Genomic DNA, 27,827 nt, shown 5'->3' on the forward strand with positions numbered 1-27,827 from the left:
GTATTACAAAATCTGCTTTCCATCACCTAAGAAACATTGCAAAAATTAGGCCCTATCTTACCCTGCCGGATGCTGAAAGGCTTATTCATGCTTTTGTTTGCAAGCTATTAAAAGTGCCTTTGTATTTCTCAGTCAATATGAACATGAGGCTAAATGTTCAGATGTCCTGAAAGAACCAGAGACTCACTTGGCTCAGCATGATGAAGTGATCCCTGTTTTCTCTAAATGGCTTTACATTGTTGACGGTGGAGCAAAACTTTTCTTTAAAACTCGGATTACTGTCCTTCCTCTTATTACCGAAAACAGATGTGGAAATAATGAATCTGTTGCTATCAGAGAGTAACGTGCGCTGCAATCAAAGAGATGTATGATGTATTTAATTGGGAAGAGGCGCATTAATTGGAATTTAGAGAAAAGAAGAAAGATGTAAGTAAACAAATTAACAGACAAAATGGGAGATGGGATTAAGTCATCTCGTGCAGTTTGATCATTTTGCAGCCGTTGTTGTGCTGAAGCCTGAACCGAAGCGCATAGTCTCAGCGGGAGTATCTGTCTGCGAGCTCAACGACGAGAGTCATCCGTCACACTCCATGCCCAGGGACGTCCACATTTGCCTGGGTTAAATATCACAACCCTGCGAGGGACGGGGAACACCGACAGGAGCATCAGATCTTTGGCCAAGAAGGCTCTGGTCTGGTATTCAGTGTCAAGCTGAAAAGTAATCTCACTGTTAAAATGTATGGCTTGGATGTGTAAATGGCACCAAGATGTGATGTTCTCTCTTCATTTCCTCTAGAAGTTATTGCAAAGAGTCCGGCTGAAAACTAACTGAGCTGTTGCAGTGTTTTTGGTTGTTTTTTGCAATATACATACACTACCATTTACAAATTTTGAAGTAAAAAAAGTTAATACTTTTATTCAGCAAGGATGCGTTAAATTAATCAAAAGTGACAGACATGTATAATGTTACAGAAGATTTTTATATGCAATTGCTGTCAAAAAATCCTGAAAAAAGTATCATGGTTTTCACTAAAATATGAAGCAGCCCTGCTTTGAATGTTCAGAAATATGTCTTGACCTTTAAATAATTTCTGAAAATTCAGCTTTGCTATCACATTTATAAATTACATTTTACAATATATTAAACTCAATTGTTTTAAATGATAGTTTTCACAAAATTACAATTTTACTGCATTTTTGATCAAAAACATGAAACCTTTGTGAGCATAATAGAGTTCGATCAACAACAAAAAACCCTAAAACTACTCCAAACATTTTTGTTTTGTGGCTCTCCCTCTGTTGACACCTTTATGTAATTTTACCTTTACATTGGGCATCATTTATCCCATTAGCTCCTTCTGCGTTATCCACCAGAGTGACGTTACCTCATAAACCTTCTGCCAATGAACTGTTAAAGCCAATATGAGGGCCCTTGACTTTTTCACAAAAAAGTAGTCATCACTGTAGTGGTTCAGATACAGAACCTGCTTTCTGTACTGCAGTGTTGGTGTGTTAATGTGTGTGTTTCTCATATGTGTGTCTGGCGTATGGCTTTCGTGTTTGTCTGCGAGGGCTTGTGCTTGCGTGTTAGGCTCAGTGGGGCTGGCATAGTCTGTGGAAAAGCTCTCCCCTCGCCCATCAGTATCATGCTGGCAAACAGGCAGAGGCTCCAATGTACACGCACCACGAGCACCGTCCCGTGCCATTGCATCTGGAAATTATTTACCAGGCAGTAAGAGAGGATGAGGGGGAGATTGTGAATGGAAAAAAGAGAAGTTGCATAGGGGGAATTGAAAAAGGCTTTGAAAGAGTTCACCAAAAAACAGAAAATTCTGTCGTCGTTTAATCATCCTCATGTAATTTCAAACCCATCAAATACAAAATAAGCAGCATAAAAGTGATGACTTTTGCAAGAGTTTGTGTTTTCTGAAGTCATATAATAGCTTTATGTCAGAAAAGAAAGACTGACATTTTTGTCCATGCAATGAATAACAAATTGGACCCAGTGTTTTTATATTTTCGAATTTTATTAAAAAAAATAATTAAAACGTTTTTTTTTTAAACTGTAATAACCCTTATTTGAACCCACTGTCTTTCATTGTTTATTCATAGTACATTTTTCAAAACATCTTCTTTTGTGTTCCACAGAAGAAAATATGGGAAATGATGACAGAATTGACAGTTTTGGATGAACTATCCCTTTAAGACAGATGGTTTTTGGGCTCAATATTTGTATTTATGCTACTGCAATCGAGAGGAATTGTTTTAGATTTAGGTTCATGAAACAATAGCTTGAATCAAGCTCTAAGAGAGGTTCCCATCTGCCTCCTTTCCATCTATCTTTTCTGTTTCCATGGCAACAAGAAGGATGTCCTGTGAAATTGGCTCAGGAATCTGGGTCTCTGCAAGAAGGCTGAAAATACATGAAAATGCCACAACAAACTGTTGCTGAACTCATCAATCAGAGATGTAAGGTGACTCAGTGCGATCATTACTTATGACGACGATATAGCGGTTGTGTACAGCGGAGTGGCCGTGACTGTTGATTTTCTACTTGATTTATATCTGTGTTAAATAGAGCGCAGGCTTTGAGCTCTCAACCCTCTCAGGCTTAGCCTGTCAGACTGAGTTTCACACAAACACATCAGCCATGTGCTTCGGTCATCATAATTACAAGATTCGAATAAACATAGAAATGGTCCAAAATAATTGACATCTTTATTGGACTGTAAAATTGGAGTTAAAATAATTTGCTCTGGGTTTAATTTGGATCAGATGAGAGACGTTGCAGGCCTTCAGCATGTTTATAGCACATCAGGCTGTTTAATATGTTTTTATAGCATTATCTAAAGGCATTGCCCCATTGAGCTTCAAGACTATTTGCCAATGGGTATTTGCTGCCTCAGTCTCATTTATCATTTAATAACATTAATACATTAATAACCCTATGAAGGGTGTCAAATTTAGTTTGGTGCATTTTATTCTTGTTTTTGTGTGTTTACTTGTATTTGCCATATTGTACCAGAGGAAAAGGTTATTTCTCAGCAGTTGCTCGTACATTAGCTCAGAGAATTGGAGTGGATAGAATTGTGCATACTAGTTTTCCTTATTTTTACTTTTAGATTGATAAATTCTAAAGATTAGATTTTTACTTTGCCAGTGCTCAGTTAAAGTTCATATTTAAAATAAATAAATAAATAAATAAATGCAATAACACTGAGAAATCTAATCTCAAAATCAATATCCATTTTCATACTAATGTTACCTAAAATCATTTGAGCTTTAATTTGTTTAATTTAGTGTTGACTCACCAAAACTGCATTTATTTGATCGTCAATAAAGTACAACAGTAATATTGGGAACAATTATTCATAAAAAAAAAAACTTTTTCTATTTTATGTAATTTAAATGTAATTTATTCCTGTGATCCTATTGAGCATCATTACTCCAGTCCTCAGTGTCACACGATCCTACAGAAATCATTCTAATATGCTGATAAAAAAAAAATATTCTTATCAGTTTTGAAATGCTGCTTAATATTTTTTTTTTTGTGAAAACCTTTGTTTTAGGACATATAGTACAAAAAGAAAATGAGAGATGTGTTTATCATTTGCTGTGTATGTTCATGTCTTTTAGCACCATTTGTCGCCAACTTGTATTACGTTACATATATTTGTTAGTGAGTATTCCACAAAGACGGCTGCATACTGATAAGACGTGAGAAGTCAAGCAGCAGTTGGGACTCAGGAAGCAAGTATCTCTGACACAGGGCGCCATGGCAACATTAACCGTCTACAGTAAATGCAAATGAGGGAGACACAGAGCGGATCATAAATACACAGAAACAAGAGCAACCCTGGCTTCAGTAATTAGATGTGCTTCATTGCAAACTCTGCATTTTATAAAGCTGTTCAGTTTTATAGATTGTAATCATAGTAAGATGAATTTGATTAATAAGGCTTGGATTTAAATGTACTCTGTGTCTGGAAAATATCACACTAATATTATTGGACCTGCCTGAGTTTCTGTGTTTGTTGCCCATTGTCTTTACAAAGTTATTATTATGATTAATGACTCCTAGTAATGATTGATTTGATATAGGCTTCCGTTCCTAATTTCTAACCAAAAGTCCACTTGTGCAGTTTGTCCTTTGGCATTATTTTATAGCAGACAAATCACTTCATTTGCATTTTTTCGGCATGTGTAATCCTTTAAGCGACTGTTTCAAAACCAGTTCCCATTAGCTGGCTTATAATATCAAAGCTCCAGCACTCAATAAGAGTCAGTCAGTTAGCTCTGACAGTAAATATAGACTGCATGCGTATACCTCAGTATACGGCACACAGAAGCTCACCGTCTTTGGCCTCCTTGTTTCAAATCTCTGCCCCGTCAGACAGTGACAGAAAGACAGAGTCCAGACGCTGATGTGTCTCTTTACAAACATGTCAAACTTCCCATTTTCCTCCCACAATGGAAAACCTCCTGTAGACCTGTAAAGCTGAAGTTCCCTCGCTGACAGACGGAGCAATGCAATCACCCTCGTGATGGGGCACAGACAGCCAGCGCTAGGGAAATAAGCATGAAAGAACAGTATTGCACTTATGTAATCCAGTCTCACTGCCTTTAACAAAGTCACTTGCATTTGATGATATGACTGATTCCAGATTGAAATAAATAGGGTTTTGCTTAAATTTAAAGTGCCCGAGGCGACATTTATACAGTGTACATAAGCCCCTAATGAGTTTTTATGGGTCTCCAGTTCCCATTCCCAGTTGTCCCGCGAGTTTTTTGCGCATATGAAATTTCTCTTTGCAACAATATCCATCATGTTCAATTTCATTACTTATTTAAGCCATCTATTGATTAGTATTATTTTGTGCAATATTTTTTCATCTAAAAAAAGTGAAAACCCTGTCACACTTTAGATTAGGGTTCAATTCTCAGTATTAACTAATTTTGCCTCAATAAACTACTAATTACTGCTTATTTAGTTAGTTGTTAAGTTTAGGTATTGGGTAGGATTAGGGGATGTAGAATAAGATCATCCAGAATATGGCATTAATATGTGCTTTATATACTGTTAGTACTAATAAACAGCCAATATCCTAGTAATATACATAATAAGCAACTAGTTAATAGTAAGAATTGGACCCTAAACTAAAGTGTTAGCATATCCTAGCAACAGAAAAGCTCCCACCAGTGATATTAATAGCATTAGCCGTGTGTGTATGTTTGTAAGCCTTTGTGAAATGATTTTATTGGGAAATGGTGAATCTGTCTCCATAATAGAATAGAATTCAATTTATTGTCATTGCATGTCACGAGTACAAGCAACGAAATGCAATTGCATCTATCCAGAAGTGCTTTAGCAAGAATATATTACAAGCTATGTACATGCTATGAACATTTTATTTGTAAAGGTTAATAAATATATATATAAAAAAAGATATAAAGGCTATGACAACTATAAATATACAATATGCAGATGTTAATATTAATAACAGCTGTAAAACTATAATTATTGTATTGTACAGCATGGAGTCTATACAGTATTTACAGTAGTGCAGTAAAAAGTTGGTGAGATATGTGGATACAGTAGTGATGTTCAATCCATAAATTTTAATGGGGGTGGGATGTCAAGAGGCAGAATTTAGGAGTCTGACAGCTGTAGGAAAGAAGCTGTTCCGATACCTGGTGGTCTTAGTCCGGAGGCTTCGGTAGCCTCCGGACTAAGTGGTTGGCTTGTAGTGGTTGGCTTGTTGTTGGTGTAAATGTTGTTTGTGGTTCGAGGAGACTGTCGCTAGTATGAAGGAAGGATCCACTCCAGAATTCCTTAGTGACAGCTGATACAGGATACCTCCTGAAAATAACCCTGAAAAGAACTGAGTCTTACTAAAGTTCACTTTCTGCACAGTTTAGAGCCATACTGCCCTCCAATGGTTAAACACTGTGACAAATATAAACATAAATTCAAGTATTTACAGCATGTAAATTAACATTTGTAGTTACAATTACATAAATATTTAAGTGGGTCATTCTAAATACATGTATATAGGATCAATTATTTATCTCATAATTTTTAGTTTGGGGTCTGTAAGATCTTTTCATGTTTTTGAAAGAAATAATGTATATCATATAAATTAGTTCTTCTGTCAGTTTTAAATGATATTAAAATGTTAATAGTGGTAATTATATTGGTCAATATTTTAAATACTCTATTTCTCACCAATATGGAACTACGATAATGAAAAACGATTAATATACGAAGAAACATTTCAGATATTCATACTCCAGAAAACTTTTTTTATATGTTAAAGTGGTCCTATTTGTGTGTGTGTGTGTGTGTGTGTGTATTGTTGCGGTTTGAGCATGAAAAAAGTCTACAAAGTTACAAAGCATAAAGTCCACTCCAAAGGGAGTTATTATTATTATCAGGATGTTTTTTACGTCATTAATTATAATATAATGTAATATCAATAAGCACTGTTTCTGACCTCCCTGAAACACCTCTGTTGTAGTCTTGGGTGTTCGTCTGGGAACGTAAACGTCAAAAAATCGCCATACGCAAAAAATGGGCGAGGCCTGGTTGAGTTACCTTAGTAGTCGGTTGAAACGCGCTGTTATGGTAAGGGGAGTGACATTTCTGAAACGCACTCAATGCGTTTGTCTAATCAAAACACACAGGTCTAGCTGACCAATCAGATCCCATTGCGTTGTTAAAGGGGCTATGTGTAGGTTTTTACTTAAAGTCTTTAAGATAAAGTCTTCATTTGTACATATATTGAGCTAACCATAATGTAGAATTGACTGTCCACCATGGTTGCCTCTATCAGCCTATAGGCTTAATTGTGTGTGGAGGAGGCGGGTCCGAATTGGCGTGAAAATTCATAAAATGTGACATCATGCGTGTTCTTGCTTGATAGTCGATAGTTTGAGTGAGACTTGAGTAACAGGTTTAGTAATAGCAAATATCAGATAAAGGATGGCGGTTGTAAATCCAGTTAAATCTAGTTGAATCGTCCACTTTTGGAATGAGCAGTCTGTGATTTTTTTTTAGCACGTAAGCCTCCTCTCTCTTTCTGTCTCTTCTATTTTATTGTCTGTATCACATCACACATACCCATGATCCTTAAAGTTAATTCCTTCTGGTGGCTGTTGAAGTAAAAAAAGATCCTCATAATCACCCCTCCTTCTTTGCATACACCACACATGGTGGAGGGGGAGGGGGGTTTAGACCCCTTTGAGAAGGAGGACCCTCAGTGTGTCACTTACAGTTCATGTTGATGTTGTTGTCCTAGTTTTAGAAAACCTACTACAGTACATCTAAGTTGGCTTATTTTAGATATCTTCACTCGCATTTTACGTGAGCGTGTGATTTAGGCAGTATGGCACAGGTATGAGGGGTCTGAGAACCCCTAAGTGAAGGCAGCGATCATGTTTAACGGCTACCGTACTATTTCACAGCACCTCAATGACTTGAAGAAGGAGAACTTCAGCCTGAAGCTTCGCATCTACTTCCTGGAGGAGCGTTTCCAGCAGAAATTTGAGGACAGTAGCAGTGAGGATGTCCATCGCAGGGTGAGTGTCACTAGGCTACATTTAATGTGTTAAAGTAACCAATTACATTTGACAAGAAAATATGAACCAATTATCAGCCATAAAGGTCCATCGTTTGCCTGTATATTGCCAGAAAATGCATATTTTAGATCATTTTTTGATAATGCCTGAAAAAACAGGGGCAATGTTCATATTTTGTGACAACAGTGTTATGGGAAGTTGTGCTGTCATTAAACATTCTACCATAGTATTTTCCTTACAATTTAACAGCAATCGTGCAACTGAGCAATTATGAAATGCAAAACAATTAACGAAACACCAAAAACTGTAACAGCAAAGTGCCAAACCATTGTTTTAGCCAACAAATAGTGCATGTAATAAATAGAAAAAAAAGTTATGCATTTTAAACACGCATGCCAACTGTCACTGAATCTGTTTTAGGTGACAATAAGCTTTTACATAAGTACATTCTAGTATTATAGCATTTGTTTTGTTGGCTTGACAAATGCAAAGACCTAAAATAGCCCATAGAGCCGCAGACACCCAACCATCTATTAAGTCAAACAGTGGACAACAACTGCATCCAGGATATGTGGCTAAATTTAAATAAACAGCATTAATATGGATCAGCTGTGTCCTGCACCTGTCACAAGCTGACTATCTGCACAGGAAAAACTGGATTCTGGGTTGACTGACTGACTCTGGTTGGGTTTGGTTTCTAGGGGGAAGTAAAGGTGACACTTTCTAGCAGCTGTTGTCCATGTCCACCAGTCTGGAACACAGAAAAAGAAGAGTGTATCACTATGCATCACTATGTTTAAACAGTTTTGTTGCATATTTATTGACATACAGGCCCAAAAGTCTGAGATCACACTGAAAATGTGCGATTAATCAACCAAAACTTCCTTTAAATTGTTGATTGTGATGTGTAACACACACAAAAACCTCAGACTTTTGGATCCCATTGTATATTTATGTATCACATGTCAGGTCACATTCAGAGGCCCATTATTCCTAAGGTGCATGGTTATAATATTTATGCATAAAGCATTAATACTCTTAATGAAAACCACACCATTATTGTACACATGGCCCAACAATCTTGATTTGAACAATTTGATTCACTTTGATTTATTAGATGAAAATGCACTCCTGCACAATTGGACTTAAAATAGCATTGCTTAGCTGTTCTGGTAACTGATACTCGCAACTGAAGTGTGTGTAAAGCCCAAAGATGCTGTATTAGTGCCAAAACCAGGCTATTTCTGTGTCTGACCTTTTCAAACCAACCTGATAAAACAAATATTAGTCCCACTGACCAAAAGGCAGCACAAATCATTAAGAGCAACTGATATAGGACTGCTGGTCTTGAGTGCTTTCATTCATCACCATTTAACTGGCAAAGCTCTCTGAGGTTTACAACGGGATGTGTATGTATCATATCAAAACATATCGATACACGCTAGTATGCTAGCAGGAACTGATCTCTTGCCGGCTGCACTGAGTATCTGGTGGTGAGAGTTATAAAAGTCTCTGTTGCTGTGGCCTGGTGCATTGTGGGAAGGGAAAGTAAAGGGGTCAGGTTTGAGTGCTTGTCAGAAAGAGTGAAAGAGCAGGTGGTTGGCGTCTCTTGGTCTATTTTAGGGTGAGACTGCAGCTGCACGTGCAGAGAGCTCACGCAGGCTCTGCAGACTCAGCAGAGAAGATCCATGAAATATTTATAATTCAGATAAAAATATGTTGGTAGAAGGAAAGGGTGTTGGAAGCATGAATTTCTAATGGAAGGTTTATTAGAGGGAAATAAGAATTAAGACAGGAATGTAATGTGGTAGAACAGCATGCAAACTCATTGCAATGACTTTTTTCAAAGAATCCCTTTGTTTTTCAGAACATCGAGCTGAAGGTTGAGGTGGAAAGTTTGAAACAAGATCTCCAGGAAAGACAGGAACAGCTTGATGAGGCCCTGTAAGTATCAAACAACTCATATATATTCTTTATATATTTGCTATTCACAAATTACAGTTAGTCTGCATTCACACAGCAGAAAATGGTCCTGAGTTCTAGTCCAGTTACATTTGCACAGTTTAGTTAGTTTATATAAATTAACTGACTTCCATTCATTTTCATACCTCTAATACTTCCATACTTGCACCTTAAGAGCTTATACAAACAGAATAAGGTGTGAGTTAATGATACAGTTGTTAAGCTATACAGCTATAAGAAAAGCATGAAAATGTTAAGCTAAGTGTCATCATAACTGCTTTCTATGTAACGAAGTCTTTATTAAGAGTGCAGAAATTAAAGCCAAGCATAATCAGGAACGCAGGTAAAGCATCTGAGACATAAGTCTGTTCAATGAATCTTTCTCCTTCAGATTGGTGATCCTCTCTCTCACTCATAATGCTGGTCTGCTTCCAACTACTATCAGGATAGCTGCTTCTCATAGGCATGTGCGACTTATCTTGCTATACTGCCAAATGCAAAAGGCCAAAGCATATCGCCAAGTCCATGTCGAACACTTATTAGGTTTAGAGGACAAGACAGAGTTGAAAAATGTACTGCAGCATATGGCCCTGTGACTTTATTTTGCTGATGAAGAGGCTATTTGAGCCCGTTTTTAGACACTTGAATACATATAAACACTACCTTTTAAAAGTTTGTGTACCTATAATGCTCACCAAGGCTGGATTTTAAAATGTAATTTAATTTATTTTCTTTGATGGCAAAGCTGAATTTTCAGCTTCATTACTCAGTCTTCAGTCTTCAGTGTCACATGATCCTTCAGAAATCATTCAAATAGGATGATTTGCTGTTCAAGAAAATATTTTTAATATTATCACTGTTTAAAAAAGTTCTGCTGCTTAATGATTTTGTAGAAATATCAGGATTCTTGGATGTACAAAGTAAAAAATATTATTTTGATTGAATTTTTTTTCAACAATTTAAGTCTTTAATGTCACTTTTGATCAATTTAATGAAAGAAAGTTGAATGAAAGTTTCAATTTCTTAAAATAAAATCGTACTGACCTCGAACGTTTGAATTGTACTGTATGCACCTGTTTATTGTTCCAAAAGCTAATTCATTCTCAGTAAAACACACAATGAGCAACTTTTAGTCCTCATGTAAGTGGGGTTAAGTCTGGTGCTTTATGGCAGAAGCTTTGCTTTTTCTTCTACAGTTGGGTGGAAGTGTGTCAGTAATGTTTAAATTTACAGTAGGATCCATTGGCCTTCAGGGGATCACCTATAAATGAGACCCCTTCCTTCGTGTTATTCTTCAGGTGACATCATTGTTCTGTTGAAGGGCCAGTTGCTATGTGTCATTTCCATCACACGCTCTGTTCGGTTCTGATGATGTGTTTGCTGGTGACCTGAGTCTGAGTCTTTGCCATCAAGCAAAAATTCCCCTCATAATTTCTCCTCACTTTTTTCTTCATAGCTTCCCTTAAGCCATCGCTCCGACCCTCAGAACTGACATTCGGTTCACAGAGGACTAAAAAAATCAGAGCTGAATGATTTCACCTCCCGGGCTAAATGACATGTCTTTAGGCTGTGATTGCTAACATGTTGTAGTGACTGATCAGGATGATTGCTCAGACCGATCGTTGCAGTTATGGATGTCCTGGCACAACTCGGTTAAAAACCCAGAGGTACCGTTTGCTCCGGATCAAACAATTATAGAGGGGTCGGTGCCGCAGCTATCATCACGTTCAAAAACAGCTCCGCTGCAATGGAGCAACGGGGTCTGGAAAAGCTGTTATGAAGTCCTCGAGAGGCTTCTAGAGCACTGCGCTGAGTGAAAGGCTCTCACAGACACTCCAGTATACTTAAAATGTCAGAGCAACACCCTTCACACGCACAAAGGACTGTTAAAAACATCCCACAGGAGACATGAGCAAAGATTGTTACGACTCACCTTTGTGACTCTCTTCTTTTGCTTTAATACTCTTTGGGGAATGAAAAATGAAATGAAACTCTTTCACTGAGTCTGAAAGATATGAATGTGCTCAGGGACAAAGATTGAATAAATCAAACATGACCACTATCATTAATTAGTTTTTTTAATTCCTACAAACTAGTTTGTTTATATATATATATATATATATAAACAAACTAGTTTAATTCTAAATCTTGTAATTGTAATTTATATTTATATATCATTTATAATCAATAAGTTATTAATATATAAATTATATATTAATTTATATATCCTTTATAATCAATAAGTTTTATTTATTTAATCTTTGAACATATACATATATATATATATATATATATATATATATATATATATATATATATATATATATATATATTCTCATTTTTCATCAGAACAATTTTCTGGTAATAAATGACAAGTATTATTGGCCTAAAGAGAACAGAAAAGTTGCTACCTAGGAAGTAGAATTCCCTCAAAAATTGTTGGTGCGTTCAATAAAAAAATCACAGTCAAATTTAACTGTGCATATATAAATAAACTTTTATTTCAATGAAAACACTTCCTTTCTTTGTTAATTAGGTTTATTATATGTTTTTAGACTCTTGTTTAACTGTGAGACAAATCCACAATGACACAGGCTGCATTCAGATCAAAAGCGTCCTTTTCCCATTTGTATCTATGGATTTGTTTTGACGCATTCTTTCCGAATTGTTCACTAAAGCTGTTTTGCTTGTATTGTGTTACTTCACAGAACCACAGCAGAGAGTCTGACCAATCAGAATGAGGTGGAGGAGCAGCGTCGCTGTGAGGAACGGCAGCAGGAGATCGGACACATGCAAGAGATTCTGGAGACCAAGATCCAGCTTCTGCAGGAGGTGCATATTACATTCCCAAACACAAAAAAACGGACACAACAAAATCCACATTTACAGTGCTTAGTATTTAAAACACATGTGCTGCTTTTGGTTACTTACTCTTGTAAGTGTGTGTTTTTGAAGCAAAGTCAGTATAAGAGACTTTATAAAATCCTATACCTAACATGTTTCAGCATGCAGAAAACAAAACTGTCCATTTTATTTTATTGCATTGCATTGCATTGCAGTTTTTTGGGGGGTTATTTTATTGCACTGCATTTCATTTTACTGCAATTTTTACTTTCAGGAGGCTCAATTGGCAAGAAGTGAAGCAGAAAAAATGGCTTCTCTGGCTGACTCAGAGACCCGACGCTGTTTGGCCCTAGAAAGGAGGATGATGATGGAAATGCAGGGGGGAAATGAAAGCTTGTCTGCTATGGCACAGCTTGATGTGATTGTTGAGAAAGACAGGTAAACATTACAGCACTGACCATAAATATGACTGAATATACTGAAGTTAATTCAGGGATTGTTTAAATAATGATTATCTGTTACTCAGTCACTTACACCTTTTCTTTTCTAGTTTAATAGCAGAACAGAATGAAATTGAATGCAGGAGAGAGCAAGAAGCATCCAATCTAAGTTCACAGAGGGATGCCCTTACTGCAAAACTAACTGAGCTAGAAGAGCAAGTGCAGAGCCTCAACTTTTCCCTCCAGCAGAAAGAGAAACACACACAGGTATACAATAGGACTCTCATCTATCTAAATGCACACATAGATTTCATGTGGCCCTGATAATCAGTATCCTTCTTAAATCTGTAACCCCTGCAGCGTGTCACAGAATAATGCTTTTAGGCATATAGCATACACACTCAAACTTACATGCTCATATAATTGTGTGTTATATGTGATTGTGCATGTGACATCTGACTTTACTATATTGTTCAGTGTGGTCAAGGCAGCTAACTAGGTCACTTTGGCCTCTGGCCCCTATTCAACCCCAAAAGAGAAAGTGGATTTGGATATCAGACTCTATTTATAAACACATACACACACAGTCGTGCCATTGCAAATAGGTCATGGCACATGCAGGAGTGATTCAATACTTCTCCCAGATTAGTATATTTACAGTATGGGTATAAATCACATAAACAGGGAGATTTATATTAACTTCACCTTAGATTCATATGTAAACCGAGAAATTGGTATAGCCTGCATGTAGATAAACATGTTTAACATTGTAATAATGAATCAAATTGACTTGAAAATGCAAATTGACACAAATGTAAAGGGAATTGTTTAACCCTATAAAGCTTAGTGTATCATATTTAATACGTAAGACCTTGAAATGATCAAAGCTTTGCTTTTATACGCAATCTACTACATCCTTTCTGTCTTTTTTAGTATAATTTTGAATAAACTTTTTGGTATGAAATCTTTCCTGATTTTTATAAAGTAAATGTAAGATTAACTTTTATATTGTCAGTAATATTTCAATATGGACACTTGCTGTCCTAAAGCAACTTAAGTTCACATATTATCCAAACAATTTTCTTAAGAAAATTCATGTTTAAATGTATCAAATATGATACATCAGGCTTTTTAAGAATGTTTATTTACACATCTCTCAATCATCATTGTATTTTTTTTATTTTGATATAAAACAAAACTACAAAGCTTTTATAATAAAACTAAGCATTTAAATATCTTATGAACTATTATTATTGGGAGATATTGATGGACGTGTCATATATGTATGCATTTTAAGTAGTCTGCTGTACTGTTATAGAGATCTTATTGATTTACATTACAAGCTATCAGAATTTCTTCTTACTTTTGTATAACAGCAACTGCAACAAATTGCTAATTTTTTTTATCAATTTAGGCCTCGAAGCCTGATGTATAACCAACAAAACCAATGCAATCAATGCAAACTCTTTTTTTATTCATTAAACATAACATTTCAAATAATCATAGCTATGTCAGGCTTTACAGGATTAAACAGAAATACCCAATAAAATGTTTATATTAGTCCTTTAAACTAATATATAGTTAGTTTTTACTTTTATGTCTTGGCTTGTTCTGTAAAGAAGTAGGCTACATATTCTTTTCTTTTTTTAGACCCTCAGAGAAGAACTGGCTCATGGAAAAAGCAGAACAGAGCAGGAGATGCAAGTAAGACTTTATTTTATTATTTTATAAGTCAATCTAAAGGTGAATGAATGAATTGTCCCAATTTTAGGAAAATGGTTGTAATTTTACTGAAGAAATTGCATCACCAGTGTGCTGAGAGCGACATCTAGTGTACAACCATGGCCAGCTGCACACGAACACACACATTTACAACCATTTTAAAAATTGAACTGCACTTGCCATTTGTCATCCAAATCCATGTTTATATATATATATATATATATATATATATATATATATATATATATATATATATATTTGGTACTTTACTTTCAGTGCTGCTGTTTGCTCATGTAAATATTTCATGCCATAGCCATCCAACTGAAGGTTTAAATGTATGCAGTATTCGGTTTCTTGTTTAACCTGGGTTTGCGAGATAACAAGTGATGACATCTATTTTTGAAATCCTAGCTCTTTCTTTCCCACAGTTAAACAACGTATTTCAACTTCGAAGTGATTTTTCAAAATATAATTTAGGCCTAAAATATACAATCATTTACATCACACGTTACACAGAATAATAATGAAAACTCACAGTTAATTTTACTGTCTCAGAACAGCTCATTGCCATCACTGTCACTGGTTGACATAAACAATGAGATAATACTACATTTGCCTGATTAGGATAAATAGGTTTTTGATTAAGGCTGTTTTGTGTTTTAGCACTGTTATGGTGTTCCGTCGCCATTGTCTAAATTCTAGAGACATTTGAATGAAAAATTCACTCACAGGGACACCACAAACAGCCATTATGTGCAAATATGCCATAAAACATGACATCATTCAGTTCTTTCTAGCAAGAATTAATCGTAATTTATAAGAGATTGATCCATCTATCCTTACAAGTTTGGTGTGTGGTTGTTGATAGCAAATCTAGTTGTTTAAATCATTGTAAAACCAACAAATGACATTCTTCACTGCTGCCATTTACAAGCAGTGCTAAAATGCAGTAATTAATTGACCCATTACAACTGCACATGTATTAATGTTAATAAAAAGCAACCATTCACACAAATTCAGGATTTTAACAAGGAATATTTTGATCAGTGGTGTATACTATAAAAACCAGGACTTATTAAAATCAAAATCACTTTCCCAGTCGCACTTCCTTTCGAAAATGGAAATTAGTATGTAAAGTAGTGTCAGCGTTTTCTTGGCTTGTTCCCTTTGTTCGGACGGTAGCACTGCATATGCCGAGGGGAGATTAGATAATTTACAAAAACACCGTTGACAAGCAATGAACAATAAACGACAATATAGATAGTAGCTGTAATCTAATTGGGTATGCGGAGGTCAACAGCCGTCGCTACGTTTAAACAAATAGCATATGTTGTAGAAATGCTTATTTGCGACCCCCCTTTTTTGTCCAGAAAATGGTACGCGCCATTTTCCCTGCCTCACTCTTGCCTTGCTGCCACATCGTTTGCTACTTCACTGCCTGTACATTCATTGAGACTCGGTTATACACAGAATATTGGCAAATATTCTGGGGATAGAATATGATATTGTTTCCGTTTACAAATCGTGTAATGATGGTTATATGAAAATGACTCGTGTTTTAAACCGGAGTCGGGCGGTGGGATTTAAAATGATGTCCTGTCATGTCGGCGCCTTCACAGAAGAGAGAATGAAACATTATCTGGACCGCGCGAGTGAAGGACAAAACACGCATCTTTATTTCCATTGACGAAGACAAGCATCTGGACATTGAAATCAAGTTTTATTTCCAGCGATATATATATATTTAAAGATCGATCTCAAGGACATAAGGACATCAAATACGACAACTTTATATTGTGGATTGACTGGGATGAAATGAAATTAAAGTCGTCGTCTAATCTATGATAAACAACCTGACGTGACATTATGATAGTTTCCAATTAATATACATATATATTTAATATATATATATATATATATATATATATATATATATATATATATATATATATTAAATCCTTTATCTTATTTTGCATTGATGGGAACTGAAGAAGAATAGAAATATAAGATATTTAAGTTATATGTCATGTCATCTTCACTTTCGCTCTTGGTATAATCTTGGCATAAACAGCTCTAGATTATTATTCATTTGAAGATTTATGATGTTGGACTCAAAGATGAAGGACTTGTGTCGCATCTGTGCAAGGGAGCTGTATGGTAACCAACGGCGATGGATCTTCCACCCAACTGCCAAGCTGAGTCTGCAGGTGCTTCTGTCCTATGCGTTGGGCAAGGAGATGACCCGAGACGGCCGGGGAGAGTTCGCCTGCAGCAAGTGTACCTTCATGCTGGACCGAATGTATCGCTTCGACACTGTGATCGCCAGGGTGGAGGCATTGTCAGTCGAAAGGATGCAGAAGCTCTTGTTGGAGAAAGACAGGCTTAGACAGTGCATCGGCGGACTGTACCGCAAAAACAATGCTGATGATTTTGGAGAGGATGATGGTGCTTTGGACTCTCCTGTAGTGGACTTCTCCAAGTTGACCGAAGTTGAATACAGTGCTCTACTGCAGGAAGATCTGACATACTCTATCTATGAGTCATGGGCTGAGCAAGGCGCTCAAGAGCAGGTTCAAGACCACCAATGCCCTCACCATCAGTGCCACGCAGCAGCAGATGCCAGTCCATGTCCCCGACCCAGAAAGTGCAAAGGATGCGCTGCGCTGCGGGTGGCAGATTCAGATTATGAGGCTGTCTGCAAAGTTCCCAGGAAAGTGGGTCGGAGCACTTCCTGTGGACCCTCCACACGCTACTCCTGTAGTGTTCAGGACAACGCTGAGGAAAGCGTCCCATCCGCACCTCCACCAGAACCCGAACCTGTCGAGGACAACCAAACTCGCTGCCCCAGTGATCAAGAGCCCTTCTGCCTAAGTCCTGGCTCCTCTGTGGAGTCTTTGGACACTGCTGTAGATCTCACCCAAGAGTCTCATTCAAAAGTCCATCCTGAAACCATGCAGAAAGAGTCTGAAGAGGAACAATCTACTATCAGGAGATCCGAGTCCAGGCCTGGTTCTTTGTGTGGACTTGATATTGCCCTCAGCCTGCTTAAAAGTTTTGAACATCACCCTCTCCAGAGTCACAGAGGTAGTCGGATTCCTGTGCTCCTCAAACCTAACGCTACACCAATGGAGAGTCCTTACCCTCTGCTCCAGGTGACTCCCACTGGGATGGAGTGTCCCCTTTCCCCCCATCTTCCAGATGCTCCTTCTAGCATCCAGCAGGAGCTTCAACTTGAGTTGGCAGAAATGGAAGACCTGTGGTTGGATGATTACATTGAGTGCAAGCCATCAGGGCTTGAGAAGGTACATAAGAAGACCTACGGATTCTCAGAAAAAAAAAAAATCTGAATGAAGAAAAGGAGGAAATAATGAGGGTTGTTTGGAAAGAATCTTCTTTGGACTGTTCGTTTGTACAAAGTAGGCCTATATTAAGAAAGAGGAAGGTTGAATTTATAGGATACAAACTAGATGAGTTGATCAAGGACTCCCTCAGGCTTTTTTGTTCCCAGAGCTCTCCAGCTCTCTGATTGCTTTTGATTACTAGGTTACCCATCATCTTCTTAGCAACTCTTTCATAGCAACTGTTGTTGTGAGCAACAGGCCAATTCCAGAAGGATCATTATATTTTTGATCTTTTAATGAATGCATATTGGCTTTGTAAAATGTTGAAGGGTCAGGGTTTTTTTTTCAAGAAATCAATACTTTTATTCTGCAAGAATGCATTACATTGATCAAAAGTGACACTCAAGACATTTATGTTACAATCTTGAAAAGATTTCTATCAAGGTTTCTATAAAAATATTAAGCAGCACAGATGTGTTCTGCATTGTTCATAAATGTTTTTTGAGCATCAAATCAGCATATAAGAATTAGGATCATGTGACACTGAAGCCTGGAGTAATGATGCTAATGCCAATTGTGATAATATATATTTAAATATATATATATATATATATATATATATATTTAAAATATATTAAAATAGAACAAAGTTAATTTGAATTGGAATAATATTTCACAATTTTTACTGTATTTTTGATCAAATAAATGCAGGCTTTGGTGTGCATAAGAGACTTCCTTCAATAATATTAAGAAATCTTACTGACCTAAACTTTTGAACAATAGAGTGTATATATCTTAAAAAACAGCATGAAAAGTTCACTTTGACATGAAAATTCTGTCATCATTTACTCACCCTCAAGTTGTTTTAAACCTGCATGAATTTCTGTCTTCTGCTGAACACAAAGTAAGATATTTTGTAGACTGTCGTTAACCAGATTTCATTGATTTCCATAAAAGGAAAAAATATACATATACTATGGAAGTCAATGGGGTCCATCAACTTTTGTTTGCAGACATTCTTCAAAATATCTTCTTTTGTGTTCAGCAGAAGAAAGAAACAGGTTTTAAACAACTTAAGTGTGAGTAAATAGTGACAGAATTTTTATTTTCAAGTGAACTAATCTTTTAAGTATATATGATCTTTTTAGCAATATAATTTTATGTAATGTTTATATAACCTATCAAAAGCTAAACCCTGAAAGGTAGTGACAGATAAAGCAACAAGGAGTGTGAGTAATCTGATCTTTAGTGTTCACAACCTGCACTATTGTACTACGCACAGCCAGTTGTAATCACTGTATGTTACTGTAGACAAAGCTGGATCAGAAACATTATCCTCCAGTTACTGCGGCTACCTCTATTGTGCTAGTCAAACTTTTATTTTTGTGCACTGATTTATTATAGAGACTAATTTATATGTTGTATTATAAGATAATAATAGATGATGAAGAAATTATGCTGAGTGAAAATTAAAAACAAGGAAGTGTACGGCATGCCGCCATGGAAAAATAGGACATCCTGAGGAAGTTGTTGAGTGAGGCTATGGTCATAACTGTTTGTTCTGCACCCCACCTGTCCTCTCACTCACGTCAATACAGTTTTCAAGCATATATGCTCATTTAATAATTGCAGACTTTATATTATACGAGGTGTTAATATTGAATGTAAAGACATGAAACAGTATTTTTAACTTCCATAACGTGAATAATCATGTTAATATTCCCTGGCCTAGCCAGTTGATCTTGATCAGAAAAGAAATCTTGCATCAAATTTGGATGAACTTTGCTCTCTCTGAAACAAGTAACAATAATCCTATTGTTTAAAGCATTTGTTTGTGTGATGTGTCTTTGTCTTAGAGGTTGATTGAGGAGCAGCAGTGTCAGCTGGCGGAGTATGAGAACGCAGCGGGTCAGTGTGTGAGTGAGCTGCAGAAGGCCCAACAGCAAGTCCAATCTCTCCAGACCAACATCCGAGAAAGCGAGACCAGCAATAAGGTATATTGACATCGAAATGTAAAAGCCGTTTCATCAAGCAGTCTTTTTGTCTTTTGACTTTCATGTTCATATGGTGTACTGTTGTTCGCTGATGTTTGTTGCTATGGCATTGTTATGTCTCAACGGGCATGGGAATCATTAAATCATTATTGCACTGAGCTCTTTTGTTTGTCTGCACAGAAGTTACAGCAGAGGCTCAGGGACATGGAAAGTGAACTACGTTCTGTCAGAGAAGCAGTATGTGGTCAAGAGAGAACAATACAGACCTTGAGTGACTCGCTCAACACTAAAGACTGTGAGGTATGTCTGCCCCTCAAGCACAAAGCCGTGACTGGAATATCCGGCATTCCTAACAGCCTTGAGACACTCTGTTTGGCTTTTGTATATTTAGATAATGGACAAACTGTCAAAACCATCAAAATTGTTTCTTTTTTTTTTTTAAATGTCTCAAATGAATTTAGTCTGGGACTTAAACTATATTAATAATGTTTCATACTAGATTACTGATCTCCATCGGCTCACTGAAGAGCAGAATGAGCTTTTGCACTCTCTGAAACAACAGAACAACCATTTCCTGCTCCAGCAGCAGCAGGTGGGAATCCTCCTTCAGTAATGCTCACAGATCACACTCCTCAAATCTTCATGTTTTACACAAAGTTCTGGGAATGACTCCGCTAAACCCATTTTGATGACTTTATCTGGTTCTTTGTCCCACCGTCCTGTCTTCTCATTGGTGCAGGTGTCTGGAGTGGCTCCTAGCCGTCTGCAGGCTGATCTGTTGGACCTCCAGGGCTCTCTGTTCTCAGCCCAGCTTGAGCTGCAGGGCCTTCAAAGAGCACAGCAGCAGGGCCAGAGGCGAGAAGATGACCTGTCCCGAGGAAACCAGCGCCTCCAGGCTGACCTGCAGGAAGCCCTGCAGCACCACCAGGAGGCAGAAACACACAACCACGATTTACTTGCTGCTCTTGAGAGGGCTCGCTTTGAGATACAGCAAATGGAGGAGAAATGGAGAGATGAAAGGAGACAGAGGGAGAAAGAGGTCGAGGAAAGGGAGAAGACCATCCGAGAACTTAAGACCTCACTAGAGCACAAAGAACAACTGTTACTGGTAAAAAATACAAAGAACATTTTGATTATTAGTTCTAGTATAACCGTAGTACTGATAGACTTACTGTAAGGATGTAAATCTTTAATGCTATATACTCTTGATCAGGACTACAGTGAACTGGTGGATGCTCAGAAAGAGCCTGCTGGAAATAAAGACAACCTCATCTTCAAGCTCAAACAACGCATTCAGGAAAGGGACAGAGCTTTGGAGGTACATAAACTCACATTTACCAAACAAACAGTATTATTATTATTAATCTTAACAAAATAATTTTGAAATATTCTAAATAATTTTATTTATTGTTCAATTATGAATTAATGAATATTTATTTGTCCTCTTTTTATTTAAATTTCTTACATTTCTTAAATTTCTTTTACTTAAATTTCTTAAATTTCTTATTTAAATTTTCTCAGTAAAATTTTGAATGTTTTTAAAATAAGTCTCACTAATGCTTAATTTATTTGATGGAAAACTGTAAAAACAGTAATATTGTGAAAAAATAACTGCCCATTTCAATATGTTTTAAAATATAATTTATTCCTCTGATGGCAAAGCTGTCATTACTCCTGTCACATTTCTTATTATTATCAATGTTGAAAACTGTTGTTCTGCTTAATATTTTTTCAGGATATTTTGATGTACATCATTTATTACTAAAGAAAAGAACATCATTTATTTTTCAAATAGAAATGCGACCTTGTTGATTAAAAATATTAATTAAAAGACAATCTTTTGTCCTAATTTTTCTTTTCTGACCTTTCTCAGCGAGCGGTAGACGAGAAGTTCACGTGCATGGAACAGAAAGAAGACGAGGTGCGTAAACTGCAACTGCTACTGAGAGAGAAAGAGAGAGACCTGGAGAAACTTCGATGTGTGCTTTCCAACAACGAGGAAACCATCACGGTATTGATGGCGCACGCGCATCCTGCTTAAAATTGTGAGTACCAGAATTACAATTCATTCAAAACTGTTTTATCTGTGCTTATGATTACAGAGTCTGGAGTTGTTGCTGCGTGGCAAAGGTTTAGAGCTGGAGCAGGTGTGTGAGGCCTGGCGCAGTGCTCAGGGTGTTCAGCGTGAGAGAGAGGAGTCACACATGCAAAGCCTGAGAGAAAGAGACACTTTAATAAACCAGCTGCAGACATCACTGCACACACGCACCAAAGAGGCGGAGGTGAACACACGCTTCAGATATATTGCATATCTGTGTTCTTTTCAACTTGTTTCATTCCATCCAACATGCATCTCTGCAGGATATGACTGCGGTTCTGCTCAGTAAGGTGTCAGTCGGGTCCAGTGAGGTGGCTGAGGAGCTCAAGTCTCGGCTGCAGCTGAAGGAGCGCTTGTTCCAGGAGCTTCTCTCGGACCGCACCAGACAGACTCAAGAGCATCACTCACAGGTCCAAAACCTTCTGAACACCATCAACTCCAGAGAGCAGTACATTAAGGTGACACTATCACTGATCTCTAAACTACAGGCATCGTTAAAAACGAATGTATCTCCTGAGCTTTAAATAGCTTTTTAACCTGACACTCAATTTCCCAGGATTCTGCAGGGCGGGTGGGTCAGGTAATGGCTGAACAGACCGCTCGATTGCAGGAGCTACGCAGGCAGCTTGGGTCTTCAAACCCTCAGTTAACCGAAGGTGACACACAGGTGCTTCAGGATGAGCTCCAGTTGACTCTGCGCAAAGAAAGAGAGGCCCAGAACCAGCTTACCGCCCTGCGCTCCACCCTGGCGTCCCACCAAGACCGGCTCCAGGCCCAGGTCTCAGATATAGAGGCCTTAAGCAGGACTGTGAGCATCAAAGAGGAAATCATTAAGGTTTGTGTTTAGGCTTTGAGTTTAAATTTGTATCTTTTAGTACATGTGTATATTTATCAAGTTTGTTTTTCAGGACCTGCAGGTGCAGTTAGTGGAGCCATCTGGTTTACCACTGGTTGAGAAACTGACCCTAGAGCTGCAGGTGCTGAGAGAGAAGGTGGAACATCACAATGCCACCTGCATCAAACACAAGGTAAGTCAAGAGCGTCAACACAAATATTTGAGCTTTTACAAGACAGACTGAATCAGCAGACATGTCTACTACTGTACAATTTCAGCTTTTCATATATGTCCTGTATGATTATTATTTTTCAAGCAGGCTGTTTTGGATCCACTGGTGCCCATGGAAACAGGACATGCTGATTTTGGAGGTGGGGACAGGCTGCAGTTTGGTCTGTAATGTGGGTTCTCCTGGGCTGCAGAGGACAAATGATGCTTTGTGCATTTCGATCATGTTCATAATTACTAGATAAGCATGTTCTGAGATTAACAAATGTTTGAAATTGTTTATAACTAAAGACTGAATTGTGATTTTTTTTTAAGCTAGAGCCTCATAGGTAGATATTTAAAACAATATATATAAACAAAATGTTTACTTATGTTTCCTCTTATCTGTGTGCATGAGGTTTTTGAAAATTTTATTTAGTTTTTAACAGTAAAATCATTTGTATTTGAGCTCATTTTGTTTATTTTTATTCTGATATTCAATTTAGTTAGCTATACTTTATTAATTTAAAGAAAAAAAAACGTAATATATTAATTTGAGGACTACAAAAAGGTTTGCATTATATTATTTTACTGTCACTGTGTTGTTCACTGTAGAAACCTGTAACAAAATGGACTCTAGAAGGACTGTAGTACCAAAACATACAGTAACAGTTTCACTGTATTTAAGTGCTGCTGTGTTCATTTAGATTAGAATAATGATTTATTTAATAGATTAAGAGCATAATTTAATATATGATAACAAGTGTGTCTCTGCATGCAAAATAACAAGAACTGATGTTTGTAGCATGTCATATACAGATTGTTTGCACTTAGTATTGAGCTGAATACATAATGTCACTGCCTAACTGATTTGCTTGACGTGTGTTGTGCTTTCATATTTAGTTTACATATTTTTGTATGTACCATGATCATTTTGACTCTCAGTAAATTATTTGATGAAATATACTCAACAGGAAAACTACTGGTTGTTATGGTGAAAACCTGTTTATTCTTTTTATACTGGGACATATTTATACTGGGACATACACCGGACCCTCGGGCTGATCCTTTCTCTTCTATTTCTTTCTCTTCTCTTTCTATTCTTTCATTTCCCAAAGTCACAAGCACAGTCAATGCCCAAGTTTAAATAAGGCACAGTAAACCTAACCAAACACATTCCCTTTTGTGTGTTTATAACTTATCCATACAATATATGCAGCTAAAATATCTGACAAAAAGTCCTACAGATGTAGTTTTTGGATATTACACAACAGTCACAGTCCTGAATAATAATCCCGTCAATCACTCATTCTCAAAACTTACCAGTAGCTGATTTATATATATATATATATATATATATATATATATATATATATATATATATATATATATATATTACTCTACATATATATATATATATATATATATATATTATACTCTAGTCATTAGTAAATTAATGCAATACACACCAACTCTTAACTCCACTTTGATCATTCCTAAATGTGTAGAGCATGAAGCAGCTTCCTTTTATAATTGTAAAGCCCACAAATTGTAATATTCAATAATTCTATAATCTAGTTGGCTATAAACCAGTAGTTCTCTCCAGTTTCCCTGTAATTACAATACAAGGTGCTGATAGATTTAGCATCCCATTAGACATTTCATAAGTCATAACGTTTACACTTTATTTTTGAATCCTTTTTTTTAAGTTATAAAGAGCTGCAGAAAATATTAATACACCACTAAATTTACAATACAGCACTCAAAACAGACCTTTTCAATATTCTGCGAACTCTTGCAAAACATATTAACTTGTACAGTAATGGAACGAAACCAAAACTGGGCAGTGCTGCCACTCAGGAAATGAGTATTTATATCTATTTGCTCCTGTTCTTCCTGTCTTTCTGCTTGTTTTTTGTGTGCACACTGGCCACTGAGAGTCAAAATGATCCTGGATGTGCTTGGTTTTATGCTGAGATAGTTTGTGAATACGTTGCTGATGAAAGGTTACTCACTGTCAGTAAGACGAGCCTCGTTAGAGTATTATGTTCACTAGTCTCCATAGTGACATGTGCAACAGTCAGTGCACAGTGTCTATGTGAGTGTGTGAATACGTTTGGGTGTATTTGTGTACTAAAAAGGGGACATTTTTTCCTCTAGGTTTCACTTCAGAAGATGGAGAGGAGGAGGATGAAGACTGCAGTAGTGAGTTTGCTGACAGCGCCGAAGACGAGGAACGCTCCAAACTGACTGCTCAGTCTCTGCTCAGTGTACAGGTTTGTCAGTATTCTGAAAGCTTTATAGGACTGTATGTACAGTAGTCAACATTTGAAGTGGATTAAAACCTTTCATCAAAGTTATACATGAATTTTGAACAATACCTGTTCTTGTCTTAGGACAACTTTGATGAACTTTTTTGATCCACTTCAAATGTTGACTACTGTATTTTGGTAATAGTCATAAATATATTTGTTATATAGGCCAATGTCTGAAGATATTATATATAAAGCAAATCTGAAACATATTTTGCATTTACATTGAACTTCAAATATTTAAATTTAGCTTACCATACTATTCTATACAATACTATACTATAGTAAGTTGCAGAATACAAAAATATTAAAATCTACAACCATGCTGACTTATACTATACAACCGAATGGCACATTTATTTACATAGTACATTTCATACACAATGGTTATCCAAAGTGGTTTATGTTATAAAGGGAGAGAAAACTAACTTTAATATTAATGTTTTTTTAAGTAAAGAAAAATAACATTAAAAAAATGAAATATATATATATAAAATATATCTGCTGCTATATTATACCAAAGTCATAAATATTACTCTATATTATATATTATTTTAAATTATATTTATTTATTATATATTACTTATTTTCAGGTGTTTTGTTATATGCTTTTTTCATTTTTTTTTTACTAGGTTTATATATATTTATAAATAAATAAATGAAATAACCTTAAAATCAAAACTGAAATAAATTAAAATTACTTTATTACATATAAAATTACTTGTATAAAATCTGGCTGAAGTATAAAATATCAAGAACAACATTTAGGTTAAAGCATTTTTTTTTTTTATAAGACATCAAATGTGGATTGATGCATATAAAATGTATAATTCTGAGTGCTCTATATACAGAGGCTACAGTCATAGTTTATTAGTATAGCACAGGTCTCCTAATCATTTTCCTAAGCATAGTCTTCCTCCTTTCATAGAGCTGTGATCAGCATACAGGTCTTAAAGGCTGCCAGGATGCAGTAGCTGAAGGTCCGGGCCTGACTGAGGTCAAGCTACTGGTGGAGCAGAAGAGGGCAGTAGAGAGAGAACTGACGGAGCTCAAGTCCCAGCTGGAAAAGGCCGGCTTCTCCTCTCTCTCTCAGATGAGGTACAGCTATCCATATAACAAACATAGTTACACAGGCTATTTTGCACTGAAAAAGTGTTATTAAATTATTTTAATGCGTGTGCTCCTAAAACAGGAAAGCCTTCTTTACTCTATGCTCTGAAAATGAGGAGCTGAAGAGTATGGTGAAAGGAAGAAAACCTCAAAACGATGGACTGAAGAACACATCAGATATATCCGATGGACAACTGGTGGAAGCATTTGGCTCTGAGGTGAGTTTAACTTAATCTGAGGGTAAATAAATATTTTCCATAGGTCTTTACTGCAAACGTCCATTCATATTTGTGTTTCAGCCTAATGAAAAGGATTCAGTGTGTCTGAAGTATGACCTTGAGCAGGTCCAGCAGGAGAGCAGAGAGCTTCAGGAGAGACTCATGGTGTCAGAGGCCACAGTTCAAGCTCAAGCTGAACAACTCAAAGATTACAGAGAACTGCTCAGTGAGTGTTTTCAGGAAACCTTTTTTTTTATTTAAACAAGGACCCTAACATTTTTCACATTTTTTTGTTAAACGATGATATAAAATGTTTGAATATTTGGTTTCTCTTTCTTGTAAACTAAAATATTTTTGTTGGCTAAAATTAGATGCAATTTAAAGTGCATGAGTAAAATGAACTAAAGTTAATAAATCTGACATCTTGAAATACTACTACTACTACTACTAATAATAATAATAATTTAAAGGGCATTATTACAGTATGAATATTAACTTTCACTTACACACATAAATAGAAAGCTTTAAATTAAAGTTTATCTGGTCATTCGTTTAGCGGAAACATCAGTACAGCAGGACAATAAGCAGGTCCAGGTGGACATCCAGGATCTGGGTTATGAAACATGTGGCCGCAGTGAGAATGAGGCAGAGAGAGAAGACACCAGCAGCCCAGGTAATCTCATTTGGAGTGACCACTAGGGGGCATTCATTTCTTAAAGTCATAGTATTTAATAGAGCCAGACCGATATATCGGCAGACCGATATTATCGCCCGATATTATGCATTTTCCAAACTATCGGTATTGGCAGTTATAATGGCCGATAAATGAATGTTTCAAAAATAAAATAAAAACGGACGAAACACGCTTGAACCATGTCACGAGCGTTGGAGTTGTATAGTTTGTCCACCAGAGGACACTCTACACCGTTCCTGTTGGCAACACTCGTTGAGTTGGGCACGATACTGTACATACATTGCTTGAATAACAATTAAAAGAACATCCCCATCAGTTCCCTTAACTCAAATAAGCATGACAAAATTTGTGACTATCATGTCTAGTTTAAAAGAATAAATAAAAAAAATAAATAAAATATCGGCCGATATATCGGAATATCGGATTTTAAAACCCAAAAATATTTGTATCGGTATCGGCCGTCAAAATCCTT

The 27,827-nt window shown here is 36.6% G+C and overlaps 1 protein-coding gene across 17 annotated transcripts in view; it reads left to right on the forward strand.

Moving 5' to 3' along the window:
* Positions 1-27,827, forward strand: part of pde4dip (phosphodiesterase 4D interacting protein) — a 63,453-nt gene that overhangs the window by 17,992 nt on the left and 17,634 nt on the right. For 4 of the 17 annotated variants that reach the window (XM_089118751.1, XM_089118755.1, XM_089118753.1 and 1 more), the window contains exons 4-25: positions 7,465-7,578; positions 9,446-9,522; positions 12,249-12,372; positions 12,659-12,822; positions 12,935-13,091; positions 14,475-14,528; positions 19,744-19,881; positions 20,062-20,181; positions 20,381-20,473; positions 20,621-20,989; positions 21,095-21,199; positions 21,755-21,892; positions 21,984-22,163; positions 22,243-22,437; positions 22,536-22,814; positions 22,888-23,007; positions 23,131-23,185; positions 25,182-25,297; positions 26,262-26,431; positions 26,526-26,661; positions 26,743-26,887; positions 27,218-27,334. In XM_089118751.1, coding sequence (XP_088974877.1) covers positions 7,465-7,578; positions 9,446-9,522; positions 12,249-12,372; positions 12,659-12,822; positions 12,935-13,091; positions 14,475-14,528; positions 19,744-19,881; positions 20,062-20,181; positions 20,381-20,473; positions 20,621-20,989; positions 21,095-21,199; positions 21,755-21,892; positions 21,984-22,163; positions 22,243-22,437; positions 22,536-22,814; positions 22,888-23,007; positions 23,131-23,185; positions 25,182-25,297; positions 26,262-26,431; positions 26,526-26,661; positions 26,743-26,887; positions 27,218-27,334 — 3,166 coding nt within the window. Of the gene's footprint in view, positions 1-7,434; positions 7,579-9,445; positions 9,523-12,248; positions 12,373-12,658; positions 12,823-12,934; positions 13,092-14,474; positions 14,529-15,945; positions 17,849-19,743; positions 19,882-20,061; positions 20,182-20,380; positions 20,474-20,620; positions 20,990-21,094; positions 21,200-21,754; positions 21,893-21,983; positions 22,164-22,242; positions 22,438-22,535; positions 22,815-22,887; positions 23,008-23,130; positions 24,004-25,181; positions 25,298-26,261; positions 26,432-26,525; positions 26,662-26,742; positions 26,888-27,217; positions 27,335-27,827 lie in introns of those variants that run through there. The other 13 variants (XM_089118747.1, XM_089118749.1, XM_039691832.2 and 10 more) reach the window with 8 other exon arrangements.

This window comes from Pimephales promelas, chromosome 13 (assembly GCF_988280905.1).
Source record: "Pimephales promelas chromosome 13, fPimPro1.hap1.1, whole genome shotgun sequence".
NCBI classification, from domain to species: Eukaryota; Metazoa; Chordata; class Actinopteri; order Cypriniformes; family Leuciscidae; genus Pimephales; species Pimephales promelas.